The sequence below is a fragment of the Natator depressus genome, chromosome 2 (genome assembly GCF_965152275.1).
Source record: "Natator depressus isolate rNatDep1 chromosome 2, rNatDep2.hap1, whole genome shotgun sequence".
In the NCBI taxonomy this organism is placed as follows: Eukaryota; Metazoa; Chordata; order Testudines; family Cheloniidae; genus Natator; species Natator depressus.
This window is the reverse complement of record NC_134235.1, coordinates 32,880,020-32,896,989: the sequence shown is the minus strand read 5'-3', so window position 1 is coordinate 32,896,989 and position 16,970 is coordinate 32,880,020. Positions and strand designations below refer to the sequence as shown.

Genomic DNA, 16,970 nt, shown 5'->3' with positions numbered 1-16,970 from the left:
AGCTACCTCCTCCAGTATCTCCCCAATACCTTGATCTATTATTTGCTTGTTTTTTAAGAAGTAGATGTTCTCCACTATCTGGCTTTTTATGTTGAATCTCTTTTTTAGGAAATGACTGATTTCTCCATATTTTCATCAATTTAAGATATATATTTCTGAATTCTTGAATGCTGGATAATATCAGAAGAAGAGTTGATGTAAGACAACAATCTGGTGATGTGTGAGACAGAATTAGAAATCATTTCAGATTCTACCTGTTGTGAAATACACCTCTCCTAATTTATCTGCTCTCTGTGTATTTGTCACAATAAAAAGGATGAAATCGAGACTAGAAGTGATGTTGCTATTATCACTGATAGGTTTTGAACAAGCAGTCTTCTTACTCATTTTCAAGGTAATTGCTCTTTTGATATAAATCAAAGCCAAATAAAAGCCTTTTCCATTCATTGTGCCTCTTCAGTTGCATACTGCAGCATTTTTAGTTTGAAGGGTAAAATATGGTCTTGTGGATTTATTACATCCTGGGTTTTGTATTGGTTTAGAAAGCTCGGTTGATCTGAATATGTACAATGAACAAGTCTAATTAAGCTGAAGTTCCTGGGAAAATGGGGATAAAATGGACTACAAAGAGAGGTTGAAACTGGTCCCTCAATTGTTGAGAGGCATACAAATGGAACAAGAGGCATTTCTAGGCTAAGAGAATAAAAATCAGTTGAGATTTACCACTGCCAGACATCATAAACCAAAGGGTGATTAAAGAACAAACAGTCAGAAGGGCAAGAGAAACAACCAGTGCACTTTAATTTGTATTTTGGCCAGTGGAATGTGAGAGATTAAACAAAAATTGAAAGCAAGTTGTATTTGTCAGACTAAGAACGTGAAATATAACCTGATTATTTTGACCAAGAAAAATGAGTAAAATAAAACCCAGATACATATATTAAAGGTAAGAAGATATTCATTTATGCACAAAAACTAGTGAGGGTCCCTGCATAAGAGAGGTCTGAACATTTGAACATTATTGAGAGGGAGAGATGTCATTATGTTAAACGACATAGCATTCTGCCACAAAAATGCATGCTCAAAACAAAGCAAAGGACAGAGTCAGCAAATATTTTTAAAATGTTTTATTATAAAGGATAGGAACCCATGTCCCCATTTTTTTTTCAAACCCAGATAAATAAACAGTATATATCATGCTCTGGGGTTTTTTTTTAATGTGTTTTGTCTTTTGCAACAGTATCTACAAAATGGCATTCCTAACTCAGAGACCTGGAAAAAAAAAATCACGTGAGAACACAGAGGAAGGCAGACCACAGTTTTTGCACCCAAATGATGACTGCACACAATGCGAAGACTGCTGGAAACAGAGACAAAGCAGCACTATGGAGAACTGCTGAGCAAAAAATAGTTGGGTAATTTAACCCACAGAACACAACAAATTAATCCCTTGGGCAGGATTATTTTAAAAAACCATACAGATGCATAAAAACAAAGCCCTTCCTACTTGGAAAACTTTGAGCTATCAAAATTACAAAAGAATCCTGTGGTGTTCCTTGTTCTTTCATGTTGCCTTAAAAAAATCTATAAAAAACAAAACTAAACCCCACAACCAATAGATTGTTGTTTTGCCTGATTTCAACAATAGCTTTTTTTTAAAAATAAAACAAAAACAAACAACCCCAGCCACATATGTTGAATGAGTCTGATCTTGTTCCCATTTCAATCAATGGACATTTTACATTTGAGTTCAATTGGAGTAGGATCAGCCTCTTTATTTTTCTCAAAGCAGGAATTGAATGTAGAGACTAATTTCCAAAATTGATTTCCCCATCAGATTATGTCAACGCAGCTTTTTAAATAGAAAGTATAATAGCTTTAAGGTGGGATGCAACCCAACCTCTTTGTTACAAACTTTCTTTTTTCTTATAGGCACCTTAAATATTCCAATATTTGAAATGTGCAGCTCACCCTGCACCCATGCCACATATTTAGTATAAAAGAAATTACTTGATATGACACATTGCTATGGGAAGTAACATGTATAGCACCTTTCTAGAGTTAGTTTAATATTATATCCTGTTGTAGTTTTGCATTCATGTACATTTAATAGGGTCAACACAGCATGTACAAATTAAATGGCCATTATTCTTACTGTAGAGATATACACATGCTATTTACAATTCATAATTATTCCTTTATTTTCTATAATGTTGTGATGAAGAATTTTTATAGTAATAGCTGAAGCAGAGTGTAAAGCTGGCTTGCCTCAGTTATTCACAAAATAGGTGAAATAATATAGTGAAGAAATGAAGATCTAATAACAATTTAAAATAATTAACACTAAAGTGTGCACATGCAAAGATATTTTAAAATGAATCCATCCAGGTAAACTACATGTTTATGCCATTTTTATACACACTAACAGTCTGCTTTCCTGTGTACTCTGAAAGGAAATCGTATATGCAAAAACATATTTCTTCATGATATATTTCACGTTCTTTAAACTTTCCTCCAATTTTTCAGTGTGACATTCACACTGTTTTTAATGCAGGCAAAAGCTGAAGGGGAAAAAACATGGTTACTTTTGTTATCATGCTAAAAATCCTGGCTCAAGGATTATGCCAATTATCTGGATTACCTACACTTACTTTGCCCTAACAGTGCTGAGCAATTGACGATTTTCTGCACATTATCCTTATCATTCTTCATGCACTGTGACTCAGTATGTTTATCAGGAACATGTTTTACATTTGAAAAGGGCTGAATGAAAAATAACTCTAGCATACATTATTTGATTCTGGGTTTAAGAGAAATCCATCCATCTAACTTCAGTTCACTTAAGAAAGACAATGATTGAAGTGGTCATTTTGGATAGTTTAAGATGTGCATTAATAAAAGCTTATCTGTAATACTTTTGCATAGATGTGATGCCATTTCACTGCTGAAAGCTATTCTTCTCAATAGATTATGGTAGATTTGCTTCTGTTCTTCAGTATTATCCAGTATATTTTTGCATTTTTTACACAAAAGAAAAGACATCTGCCAACAGACACTAGATTCAGTCACAGTAACAGGAACACAAAGTTCACTTGTTCTCCTCCACTGGAAAATCATTACAGCCGCTTTCTCATAGGCCAAGCCGTCCCAATGTCATCAGCATATGGGCTGACTTGTGTAGAGTTTTTGCAGGCTATGAAGTGATAGTGTAGCAACTTTGTGTAGCTCCTACTTGTTACTTTCATGAAGCCCCCAGCCTTTTACATCTGAAGGTTACACAAGAAGTTCTTCAGATAAGAGTGATATTGTGTTTTGTTCTTGTGTCCGCTGCTGAGTGCATTTAAAAGTCTAAGGGCCGAATCATCATAGTTGTTGAATGTAAGGAATAGCTGGGGCCTTTGAAGTAGTGCCACTTTATCCCGTTTAGTTTTCCATGGTTTTGTCCAGCAGTATAGAACATTCCGTTCAGATTGGAAGGGCCGCAGGCATCAAACCACCAGCCTGAAACAATTTAAAAAAAGGAATTAAACTGCCAGTTAACAAAGCATTTCCATTTTGTTTTACAGCTTTAACTGATTGGCAATTTGTGGCTCCTGTAAATGTTGTTAGTATGGCAAGCGTTTTGTTTTATCGCTGTGTTGGGTTATTTTGTGTTCAAGAGAATGCACATTGAGTTGTGCACTGAGTATGCATAGTTTGACAGTGGCTGATGTGATGGAACAAAATAACTATGGATAAAATAAATTGGATTACATGTTAATATAGTATTATAATTTCTACCTCCCACAACTGATGTAAGTACAGTAGTCAAATTAATACTTCATAATGTATAATTTCACCTCTTGTGATTTTTTTCTCAGATTTAATCATTTGAAATTATTCAGCAAAACCTTTCATTAATTTGTTAAATCTGTGGTATGCATTTCAAGCTGCGTTGCTTAGTTTTAATTGGTCAAATGAGTCATATGATTCGTTTCTGTTCTCTGATTGGAGAAGTGTAATTCTTTTCAGGTAGATAGTGTGAATGTTTGAATAAACAGAAAGTAAAATTTTACTTTCAAAATGTGGAATGGAAGATTTACAACTAAATGTTCAAAAGAAAGAGGAGTAAGGATTAGTGGATTTTTTTCATTTAAATATCACAAAAATATAACTTCTTGTTCATCAGTTTGTCACAACAAGCAGATTACTGGGTCTGGAAAGACCCAATATAGTGTAATCAACCCAATTTAGGCAATATACTATTACCGTAAAAAATCAAATACTAGAGCCTGCATACATCCTATACAATTGGACTACGGTGTTATTATTTATTTATAGTGTGATAATACACAGAAGCCCATTGTTCTGGGTGATGTAGAAACACAGAGTAAGAGACAGTCTCTCTCCCAAAGAATTTACAGTCTAATTTAAAAGAATATGCAACAGGTAGTGGTTACAAACAGTTGAACGAACAAGCAAGGAATTAGAAGGCTAACACTAGTTGGAAATCCATGGTCACTCATACTAGTTTATATGCACAAGGAGATGGTTCTGAAGTTGTGTTTTTTGTGAATTACAGTATTGCCAGCCTGAGGTTGTTCAAAAATCATGTGTCAGACCCCTCAAAATAATGAGATTGGCTTAAAAATCATGAGAGTTTAAAAAATATAAATTTGGGGTACGTTTTATTTTTCTTCTGTTTTTTTAACCTTAAGGGTGCTCATGTTCCAGCTTTTCACCACAGCCATAGCATTAAAAACTTACTACAACTTTTTTTTAAAAAAATTAAACTGATATTATCATGAGTAGAGGGGCTAGGCCTTAAGAAAAACACCAAATATCACAAGAAATTGGCAACACTGAAAATCCTGGCTCCACTGAAGACAGTGAAAGTTTTGACATTGACTTAGCCAGGATCAGGATTTTGCTTACCAGCCATTTACCTAGGCATTATATAAAGATGCTCAGCTAAGACTGAGGGAGGCGAAGGAATGAATCCTCCCCTTCAGGCTGCAGAGTGCCGAGACCCCCTCTCCATGGCTGTCAAAGCCTAGGTGGCTGGATTCCCTGTTTGTGGAGTGGATGTTGCATACTTAGAACAAAGATCAGCAGCGTTCCTGGGGTGTGAATCCTCCATATAAGTGCACTGACTGCTGCCTTCAGTGCCTTTCATGCCCATGGGGAGTGAGGGTGGGGTGTGGGGCTGAGAGGCAGCATTTGTTCCAAGTCAGATTAGCTCATAAGGTTCCACAGCTAGCCTGATAAAAATAAAACCTGGATCTTTTCCTTTTCAATTGGGTAATCACCTTGTCCCCTTTCTATTTAGACATCATTGATTTCTCAGCTCCTCCACATACACAGAAACGTCTGTGAACCTGTTGCAAGCAGTACCAGCAGTATTCTACCAGGACTAGATAATGATCGAGCAGTGCACATATTTAGCTCAGTGATGTGAGGTTTCTTTGACTCCATGGAACAAGTCCATGTCTTGCAAACAAAGATGGAGCTTTTTAATGTTTAGTGTTCATTGTTCCCAGTCCAATGGGAGTCCCATTCTTGAGCTGGAATTCAAAAACCGAGATTTTTTTTGCAGTGCATTCTTCCTAGATGTTTCCTCCAGTGTCAGCAGATTCTGCTGTTAGAGTTATGTCTGATTATAATAATCCATTGGTTGGTGGGTTTTAAACCACTGGATACAATAGTGACAGTGAGTAGTATACACATCCAATGTTTACTTTGCCCTTTGCATTCAGACCTATGTTATTTATGTTTTTAGTCTTTTTAAATTAATTTCTTAGATTTTGGATACTAAGTGGGTTGTTTTTTTTTCACAAGTAACACTTCATAATCAACTCTTGCGGGGAGGATTTATGCCAGATAAATTCTGGCAAACTTTTATTTTGATATATTTGACCTCTCTTTGATTACAAAGTTATACCTATGGGGCTAATAACCAAAGAAGGAGAAAGCTGTACAACTGATGTTTTACTGTAACTACAGCATAATCTTGTAGAAACTTAAGACAAAGCCGAACAGAGAAAACCTAATGCTCATGTTTCAAAGTTGGAACACAGATGCAGCTGGATTCTGTTTACTGTCTCACAATATAGACATGGCAAGCTGCATTAGTTACCATTTCATTTTACAGGAACAAGAACAGCAGGAAGGTAGGACTTGATCTGGGGTTTTTGCATTCAGTGGTGTCCTACAAATGCTGCCCAAAGAAAATAAAATTCTGAAATGGTACTAATAGAAAAAGCACTCAGAGGCGTCATAGGGGGGAGTTGTGAAACATTCCATCAAAGTTTTCTTAAGACTAATTTCCCCCTTTAATATTTTTAGTAGTACTCTTTATCATGCCACATGCTTCCAAGTATGATTATATATATATGGGCTTTTTTAGAGAGAGGTTTCCCATTAGTACGGTAACGTGTTTTTATTTTCCCTCTTTTCGTTTTTTTAATTTCTTTCCCTCCCTGTTCACAGTTTTTGAGAAGCCTCTTCCCATATCCCTCTACAAGCCCCCGCAAGTGTCCCAAAAGCCTCTAACATCAGAGTTCTCTACTTTGAATTCAGCAGAGGCGATGCTGGGACACCAACCGGTTTTCAGCATGGTTGTGTGTTGGGGTAGAGGGTGGAATGGCGAGAGTGGCTTTTTTGAAGAGTTGTGAGGGAAGAAGGGAAGGAAGAGTGAAGTGCAGACTTCCCATATAGCTGCAAAAGAATATAGGAAGTGCCATGCTGGGTCAGACGAATGGTCCAGCTCATCTAATAGCCTGTCTACACCAATGCCAGACGTTTCAGAGGAAGAAACCCTGCAGGTATGGGATAGACTGACCCAGGTCAATCTTCCTCTTAATCCCCAATAGTTAGAGGTTGGCTTATGCCTGAAGCTTGAAAGATTTTGTTTATTTTTAATACACTACAACAACACTGGATATTCTTGTTATCCATTTAAATATTGAATCTCTCTTTGAATTCCAGGAAACATTTGGCCTCATGGATATCATGTGGCAATGAGTTTCACAGACTACTTGTGTAGGAATTTAATTTCCTTTTATCACTTTTAAATTGGCTACCTTTCAATTTCATTGACTGTTCCCTTGTTCTTGTGTTATGAGATGGGTGAACAATAGTGCCCGATCTACCTTCTTTATACTATTCATTATTCATCTTAGTAATCTCCTCTCATAGGTCAACAGTCCCAATCATTTCTGTCTCTCGCCTTTGAAAGCTTTTCCATGCTCCCATGCATTTTCATCATCCATCTGTGAACTGTCCCTCTCCTGCTATATTCTTTTTGAGATAGGGGGATCCATATTCCTGGTGAGGGCATAGTATTGGTTTATATTATGGCATTATGATATGTTTATGTTATTCATTATCCCATGGATTCTAACATTTTGTTTGATTTTTTTATGGCTACTGCACACTGAGCAGAGATTTTCACTGTACTGTCTACAGTGATATCTGGGTCCTTCAGGTCAGCCATTGGAGTGCGTTGTGAAAAGAAGTAGGCAAAAAGGTAGGAAAAGCAAGCCTCTTGTGCACTAGAAGGGAGGAGGCTCTGAGAAGGTTAAAAAAGGTTGTGTTCAAAATTATAGATAGTTTGTACATGTTTCTGTAAGTATCAAGACTTGTAGTTGCTTATGTCAACTGAAAAGAGCTTCCTAATTTTTTGAGGTTAAACGATCTCTAATAATTACGTTTGTATGGAAATGTCAAGCAACTTTACATCATACAGTATACTGTCTAAACAAAAGATGATTTAGATTCCATATCACTACATTATTTTAAAACCATCTAAAGAAATAAACATTGATCCCCACTGTGGGCATTGATCCCCACTGTGGGCAGCTGCTCTTCTGCAATATGTTTTGTGGCCTGTGTTTTTTAAATGATGCCGTTACTTCTAGTGAAAAGCTGTGAAATTTGACCAACTAATTTTCATTAAAAGAAATTAAATCTATTTGAATACTTCAGACACATTTACCCTTGTATGGGAGATTTCTACTGTTCTACTGCCTTACCTGTGTTCTGAATGTCTGTGGGTGAGTGAAAGATCATCACTAAACATTCTTGTAAAAATATCCTAAAAATATAACAGCTGCCCGTGTGAACACTGGGATGACTGTCTTATTGGTCACATTTCTCTGAACTCACACTCACAAATTTTGTATGTGTAAAATCTGCGGTCGTGAAAGCAAACAAAACAAAACAAGAAAACCCCCCAAAGGGGTGATGGTGGCAGCATTTGCATGTAGTTGCTGGGGAAATGGCCTTCCTAATTATCTGTTTTGTATGCACAAATGCAGGCTTTCCATGCACATGTGCGTAAATGTATAGGAATGTTGAGGCCTGTTTGAAACTGTGGCCCAAACCTCTTGTCCATTCGCTACCGCCCCTCAATTCACCAGATATACTGTAATTCTGTAGTATATTGGGTGTTTATCATGGCCATTAATTTCCAGAATGGGGGCTTCTCTTGGCTGCTTTATTCTTCACAGACTCTGGGAATGGCTTTCTGGAGTGTGGGCACTTGGTGACCAGACACTTTATCCCTCTTCTGCTTCCTGAATCCTGAGAATGCAAGCTCATGTCCATCAAACACAACATGCAGCATTCAAGTCTGATCTGACAGACTCAAAATGTGGCTTATTTGGGGAGAGTATGTGGGTGGCCTTGTTGGATGAAAGGTTCCTTTGAAAATCCAGTGTCTCTTTCTGGTCCCTTGTATGTCGTGTTTGCGCCCATAGAATTTGTGCTCAGCAGCAGAGCACCTACAGGAGAGTGAAACCCTAACCTAAATTATTGAACTGTATTTTATTTATCATTTGAAAGACAGCCACTAAACTTACTCTTATACCAGATTTGGACCTTTCTGTTATATTGGACCTTAGAGGAGCAGGATGGTTTTTATAATTTCAGTAAAGCACAGTATCAGCAAGACTATAACGTAGGATATGGATAAAAGTGTATAAAGTATGAACATTTCTGTGACTGTACAGAAGAAATTTGTTGTAGGAAATGAAATCAAACAGCATGTGCTTCCCATGAGTTTTTCACATTATCTGGATTGCAGGGCCCTTTTGAATAATGTTAATGGGCCACAAGGTGAAATTAACAAGGAGCATGTTCAGGGACAGTCGTGCTCTGACTTTTCTATTAAATGTATTAGAAGATTATTTAAGTCAGTCACCATTTTGTTGTTATTCAAATACGTTATGTGCTATTGTCCATCCTTCTATATGTCATTGTTAAGCATTGTAACATACAACTGACTTTTGTTAATAATATTTTTCATATTCCCCCTTTTTAAAGAAAAATGTCATCATATGCCAATCATTTTGTATCTGAATGATAAATACATTGATAATCGCTTTATACAATACTTCATGAGTGTCCACTTCATATAGATCTATGTGAGAAAGAGAGATGAATTAAACAAATTCACCCAGAAATTTTAAACCTTTTAAACACAGATATTTGGATACAAGGGTTCAAAGGCAGGGTTGCAAGGGTTTAAGGATCATTCTTCTCTAACTGGTAGACACTGCCATTTTGAATGTTGTCATTCCAAACAAAGGGATAGAAAAGACCTGCAGCCTTATTTGACTACTTATGAAACATCAACCTACATACTATGGCAATAACTGCTTTATAAATGTTTTAGAAACAAATAATATTGTTTTAGATATGTGTAACCTTCAATAAGTGTAAAACACTTGCATCTTTTATACCTTCCAAAAGACTCAGGGAGATTTTCAAAGGGACAAAGGGTAGTTAGGCATCCATGGGGTAGAACCACAAAGGGAACTTAGGCTGAGCATTGTGACGCCTGACTTTAGGCACCCTGCCACCTACTAGCATTGACAGCCTTGAGTTAGGTGCACAGGCTTTCTGTATAATGCACAGGAAGAGTGAGGTGCCTACGAATGGGATTCACAAAAGCCAGCATGCTGAGTGGAGAGCTGCCTAAGCTAGCCAGTAGGAAGTGCTGAGGAGACGGGTGTGGCCTAAGCTTAGGTGCCTGTCTCCATTCACAGCCATGAACCCGCTACTGGAGTTAAGCGACAAAGCCAGGTCAGTCCTTTCTCACACATAAAAAAGACATTGAGAGCGCCATGCTCAGAATGCCACACAGCCCAGGGGCTAGGGCATTCACTTGGGAGGTGGGAGACCCTGGGTTCAAGTCCTTGCTCCAGGTAAAATGGGGATTTGAACTGAAGGCGCCCACATCCTGAGTGAGCGCTAACCACTGGGCTATAGAGCATAAGAGGGCAATAGTACCTCTTCCAGCTGTGTTGTGTGAGGGGACCTGACCCAGCATATGTGATCTAAGATAGCTTCTGAATATATGTACTTGCAGGCATGACAGGAAGAGGAGCACCTAGTTTGAGGATCCTGCCAAGGCTTAGGTACAAGCTAGGCGCCAGGGCTTAGGTAGCTGTGTGCATGCACATGGCCAGACATTTAGGTGCCTAGGAGACTTTATCAGTGGAAAATTAGGAGCCTAAGGGCTTTAGGTGCCTACAAGGTTAGGGGGCATCTGAGTGAGGGTATGAGGATCTAAATTTTGGACTTGGGCTCTTAAATAAATCCCTCTATGGAACTGGCCCCACCTGTCTATTTAAATTAATGGGAGTTGGGTACCTAACTCCAATTTGTGCCTCTGAACACTTCCCCCCAAGGTCAACCTGAAGTAGAGTCAACAAACATAACCCAGCCCCTAAGAGCATGTGACATCTAAATTAATTCTTCTGATGAGGCTGCTGCACAGTATTTAATCTTTTTTGGGATAACACTTGATGTGGACCAGATGGGAGGTGGCAGCTAATGAGATCATTGGGAGAGCCACATGGGCATTCTTTAAATCTTTATTTTCAGCCCTGACTATAACCATCTCATAAACTTTGTCTGCAGTTTATTTCAGTCTTTATTCCTGACACAAATATATTGGGTTCATCTCACAGAGGTTACAGGATCTCCAAAGCTCTCAAGATAGTCAGAAACCTGATTGTAGATTTCATATAATGCATAATTAAAGTGCTGTCTGGGGGGCTGCCACAAGCAACAGAGGGCTTGACAATATTTGGTATAGTTCAATACCCAGTTTTTGACAGAGGACTTTTTAACAAACTATCATCACGGTCACTTTTCTTACTCTGCCCTTTTGTTGTGACATAAGATTGGAATCAATCTATTGAACGTTCCTGTTTTGAAAGATTTAATTGATTTCTCAGGGAGTGAGAAAATCAATGTCATTGGGAAAATGCAGTCGAATGTGTGAGGAGAAATTTAACAGGGTGAAATGTTTAGAGATTAAGGGAAAAAACAATTAGCGATTTTGAGGTCTTGACTCTTTTATAAAACAAATTACTCAAACAATCTTACTTGTAAAACTGATTAAATTATCCATGAAGACTAATTGCATTTACTTGCTTTTTTCCTATTTGAACTTTACTCTGAGTTTGGCAGTTCACCTCTTTCCCGCTCCCTCCTTTCATTTGCCTCTCCAGTATATTTAGCCCTGGTCTTCACAACAGAGGTAGATTGATGTAAGGCAGCATACATCGACCTAACTCTGTAAGTGTCCACACTAAAATGTAGCTCCAACCAATAGAACGACTACTGCTGCCTTTCAGAAGCCATCCCACAATATGCCACACTGACAGTTAAGTCGCTCATGGTGAGGACACACTGCTGACACAAGGAGCGTAATGTGGACATTCAAAAGTATCTTTAATTTAAGTACTGCAGTGGCTGTATATTAGCATAACTTAGGTCAACTTAATTTTGTAGTACCCTTAGACGATAGAGAGATTTTTCTGTTAATTTACAGACCTGATGCAGTGGAAAATACCTGTGTCTTTCAGAGCTCTGTGGAATGATAGCTCTACAGCAGACTAAGGCTATGTCTACACACTGGACCTTACAGCGGCACAGCTGTACCGCTGCAGCTGCCCTGCCGTAGGGCCCCCCGTCTAGCCGCTCTATGCCAAGGGGAGAGAGCTTTCTTGTCGGCATAATTAAACCACCCCCAACGAGCGGTGGCACCTATGTCAGTGGGAGAGCATCTCCCGCCAACATAGCACTGTCCATCCTGGCACTTTTGTCAGTGAAACGTATGATGGTCATGGGGTTTGTTTTTTCACATGCTTGAGCAATAAAAGGTTTACTGACAAAAGTGCCAGGGTGGACATAGCCTATGCTTAGCAGGGATGACTGACCTAGGTCCCCAAAGGCAGCTGCTTCAGAAAGGAGAGCATTCCTCCAGCATTGCCCCAAATTCTATATACCAGTATAAATATTCCTGTATGGGAAGGAGAATAAGCTATAGCAGTTTGTCACCTCTATACCACTATGATTGTGTCCCTACTAGGGGTTGTATCAGTATCACCATTTAAGTTAAAAAAATCACACCTCTAAAGTGAAACAGGTATACCAATACAAAAACTGGGGGTAAACCAGGCCTTAATAACTTGATAGGCTTTTCTTCCAGCATTTTTCTTTTCTCCTGTTTCCCTCCATCCCCTCGCTTGCCTGAACTGTTCTGCCTCTCATCTCTAAAAAGCCCTCTCTCCCTCCCATTTCTGATCTCTCTCCTTCCCCACACCCTTAACCTCTTCCTTCTGTTCTTCCTTTCACAAACTCTCACCTCACCTCCTTCACCCTCTCTCTCATTTTCCTTCCTCCTTTCCCCTCTGTCGTTTGCCACCACTTGTTGCAGCTTGTTTCAAATTAGACTGTAAACTTTTGGGGTGCCAGAGCTCTTGTGTTTCTACAGCACCTGACAGGGACCTGGGGGCACAACCACAATGCCCATAATAACCTCACAAGGAGTTTCACACAGCACTGCACATCAACTTTCCCTCTCTCCAAAGTTGCTTCATCATGGTCAGTTTAGAAATACACAGCAGATTAAAATTTATAGAATGCCTTTGTGGGACTGTGCTTACCTCCTGTTAGCATAAGGGCACATTTGCACATGCAGTTGTCATTATCGGCATCTTTAGTACTGAAATCAGCGCCATGTAAGATCAGGCTACTCTGCTTTCCTGCTGTTCCTGTGTGTCCTTTTAGATATAGCCTGAAATAGTCAAAGGAAACAGTCATATCACCAAAGGTAATGGTAAAAGCTCCAGATCTTCATGCTGGGATTGGCTTCTTCTGTGATGTACACACGGAAGATTACAGAAACCTCATAAATGTCTTGAGTTTTGGCTCAATCCATTTGTTGTTTCAGAGGTAAGATGAAGAAATCCAGAGTGTTTCAACATATCTTCACTAAGGTATAAGTTCTGTCGCTGACCAAAACTCATTACAAATGATCTAAACTGGAAAAAAGAGGAGAGTGGAGAGAGAGATGGAGAGGAGAGGGGGAAAGGGACAGAAAGATGAGTGAAGGGAGACAGCAAGGGAAAAAGAAGGTATGGATTCATATGGTGGCATTTTTCATACCGGGCCGAATTTTATCCCTTTCTCTTATTCATGCTGACTGGTACCTTAAGCTGCAAATTTTCCCAGTAATTTCAATAGGACTAATTGCAGAGTGAGGTACAATTCATTGTGACTCAGTGAACTGTAAGAATTGTGATTGTTTGCAGAATAAGGTACTACTCAGTATACCTAGAGTTGGGTGTATATTTTAGCATGACACAGGAATTTTGCTACACACTTAGCTTTATATTAATGTTAATGGATGTGGTGCTGCTAATCCCCAGGCACTGCACTGAACACTTTACCCCTTCATGGTTTGAAATAGTTCAAAATTTTTTAGAAGGGACAGATGATCCAATGGTTAACGAACTAGCCAGACACCGCGCTCTGCCACAGAAAAATGATAAAAGACAAAAACGCTGTATCATCCATCGGCAAACACTTTCACAAAGTGCTCTCACAAGATCTGATCTTTCAATACTTGTCCTAAAAAGAAACCTGCTAAATACCTTCAAAAGGTGAGCCTGGGAACTTAAATTCATTATTCTGCTAGACAGCAAAAACTATGGGCTTAACAGGGACTTTAGCTTTATGGCTCATTACAACAATTTGTAACACACCACACTGCCTGCTATCCTTAATTGCTAACATCAAGCATAACAATCTAACCCCCAATTGCCCACTTCATTTCAAGTGATCACCTCCAACAAGCATTACCCCTTTTGCTCAACAATTTGTCCCAACTTGTATTTAGCTCAGAATCTCTGCTTTCTTTCCCAGGCCTGAAGGAGAGCTCTGTGTAGCTCGAAAGCTTGTATCTTCCATTAACTGAAGTTGGTCCAATAAAAGATATTACCTCACCTACCTTGTCTCTCTCATACCTTGGTACCAACATTGGAAAAAACTGAGGAAAGACTAAAACATCATACAAAATTTAAAATATACCTAATGTCAGAGAAACAGAAACGTCAATGCCTTGTGCCTTGTTCAATCACCGTATCAGTTAGCTGATTTTCCTTTAGCATATTACTTCACCTAGGGATATCTGAGCTTTGGGGCAATTTAGTCTAAGTGCTGGCTTTGCTCACATTCATTTCTTTGTTTCATATCAACAACCAAAAGGCTGGAATTAGTGCTGTCTGCATTCACTAGGCTGGACGCTGATTAGTTGTGCTTAATTGTTTGCAGAACAAAATAAATTTCGCTGAGGTTGTGTTGATAGAAAAATTATTCCAGTGCATGATGTCTATGAGCTTACTTTCAACAGCCACCCACCATCAGTGCAGCAGCAGCACCGAGCTCACAGACGGGTTATGTCAGTTAAAAAAGACAGTGAATGCTGTTTTCCTCAATCAGTAGAGACAGTGCTGGCCAGATCATTTTATTAACAAACCACACCATAAAACCCACTTAGTCCCAATAAAATAATACATATACTACAAATCACTGAGCAACAGGAGCTATCTGTGGTTTGCTTTTCCTTGGAGAAGCAGGATATTAGGGTTATTTACAAGCTTATGCTCCTATGCTGATATTTTATAAGCATCCTACTGAGCAAGATTTAGACCTCAGCATTGTGATCTGACTTTTCCATGGCTCCATTTGTTTAGTAGCAAGAGGAGGGTAAAGCTTAACTATAAAACTGAAGTGAGCAGATGTGACAGGCTGGGGTGTCATATTCAGTACTACAGATTCAGTAGATTCAGTACTACGTTCCACGGTTGTGCGACACCTCAACACCACTTGCCTTAGTGTAAGGAAGTCTTGTGCATGCCTGCTATGGATCAGCTCCCTGGCAACACAAGCTCTGCCTTCTAGGTCTTGGCAGACCTTGCTCTCTCGGTACAGGTTAGCGAAAGGCACACACCAACCCCCAAGTCCTCCGCGTGTCCCTCTGGGGTGCTCAGACCTGTTCCATGGAACACTCTCAGACCTCTTAGATCCACTATCCCCAAAGGAATAGTACACATAGCAGCTTGTAAGAGTCAGCTCAGGATCATCATTTTACTCAGCATACAGCACTTAGATGTAGTTATAGTGCAAACAAGAATAAGTTTATTATCAAAGAACAGAGATTCCAGTGAAAGAGAGTGAGACCATTGGAAACAAATGATTAAAACAAAATTATAACGCGCTTTCTAGAGGCTAAACTTAATTAACAAGGGATTCCCCTATCTCCTATATGATAGCTAAGGCCCTACCAATTCACAGCCATGAAAAATGTATCATGGACCATGAAATCTGGTTTCTCCCTGTGCAATCTGGTCTTTTTACCCAATACTATACAGATTTCACAGGGGAGACCAGTGTTTCTCAAACTGAGGGTCCTGACCCAAAAGGGAGTTGCAGGGGGGTCACAAGGTTATTTTAGGGGGGGGTCTATATATTGCCACCCTTACTTCTGCACTGCCTTCAGAGCTGAGCTACCGGAAAGCAGCAGCTGTTGGCCAGGCGCCCAGCACTGAAGGCAGCGCCCCTCCAGCAGCAGTGCAGAATTGAGGGTGGCAATACCATACCATGCCACCCCTACTTCTGCACTGATGTCTTCAGAGCTGGGCGACTGGAGAGTGGCGGCTGCTGACTGAGGGCCCAGCTCTGCAGGCATCAGCACAGAAGTAAAGGTGGCAATACCATACCAGGCCATCCTGACTTCTGTGCTGATGCTGGTGGCGGCTCTGCCTTGAGAGACGGGCTCCCACCAGCAGCCACCCTTCTCCAGCTTCCCAGCCAGCAGCAGCACAGACGTAAGCGTAGCAGTACTGCAACCCCTCCCTACAATAACCTTGTGACTCCCCCCCCGCCCGCCCAAACTCCTTTTTTGGTCAGGTTCCCTACAATTGCAACACCGAGAAATTTCAGATTTACATAGGTGAAATAATGAAATTTACAATTTTAAAAATCCTACAACCATCAAATTGACCAAAATGGACCGTGAATTTGGTAGGGCCGTAATGATACCCTACCCCCAAGTTCTTTCCCCAGTGTTTTCAGCCACTTTGGTTGTGATCCCTTCTCATAAGATCAAGCCTTCTGACAGCTTGTTCTCACAGACTGAAAGAGTAAATGGGGATTCATCTGCACCCCTTAGAAATAGTCCCCCCACCAGTGTTTTAGTTTTAGTTGCAAACAGGATACCCATCCCACAACATATACAACCTCCATGCCTTGTTTTTTCCTGTGTGCTTTCATGTTGTTTTCACATCCCACTATTAGCATTTGACTCCATCGTAAAGCTTACAATACTTAATTTGCACATAGCCGGAGATGTAAAGGTTGGTACTTTCTCACTGGTGGAACGATTCTAAGGCATGTCACTTTACATACATTAAGAACATAATTTTTGTACAGATACAGAACTCCTTAAATATCACCTGTACATATATCTTACAATGATTAAGAGACCAATATGAAACAAGCTTTTGTTAGAGACCTTACATGACATTCTTTGGTGAACGAAAATGCAAATACCAGACCCAAGGAATCTCTGCAGCACTTATGTCCTCTGCCAGTTAGCACCAAGTGGTCCCTGGGTCACAACACAGGAGCAA

The 16,970-nt window shown here is 39.6% G+C and overlaps 1 protein-coding gene across 2 annotated transcripts in view; it reads right to left on the bottom strand.

Annotated features, from left to right (window-relative positions):
- Window positions 1-1,161: 1,161 nt before the first annotated feature.
- The window catches only part of ANGPT1 (angiopoietin 1), a 206,673-nt gene continuing 190,864 nt past the window's right edge, over window positions 1,162-16,970 (bottom strand). The window contains exons 9-10 of one of the 2 annotated variants that reach the window (XM_074943948.1): window positions 12,942-13,072; window positions 1,162-3,501 (exon numbers count right to left, since the gene is read on the bottom strand). In XM_074943948.1, the coding sequence (XP_074800049.1) occupies window positions 3,341-3,501; window positions 12,942-13,072 (292 nt within the window). In that variant the 3' untranslated portion in view covers window positions 1,162-3,340. The remainder of the gene's footprint in view (window positions 3,502-12,941; window positions 13,073-16,970) is intronic. The other variant, XM_074943949.1, reaches the window with a different exon arrangement.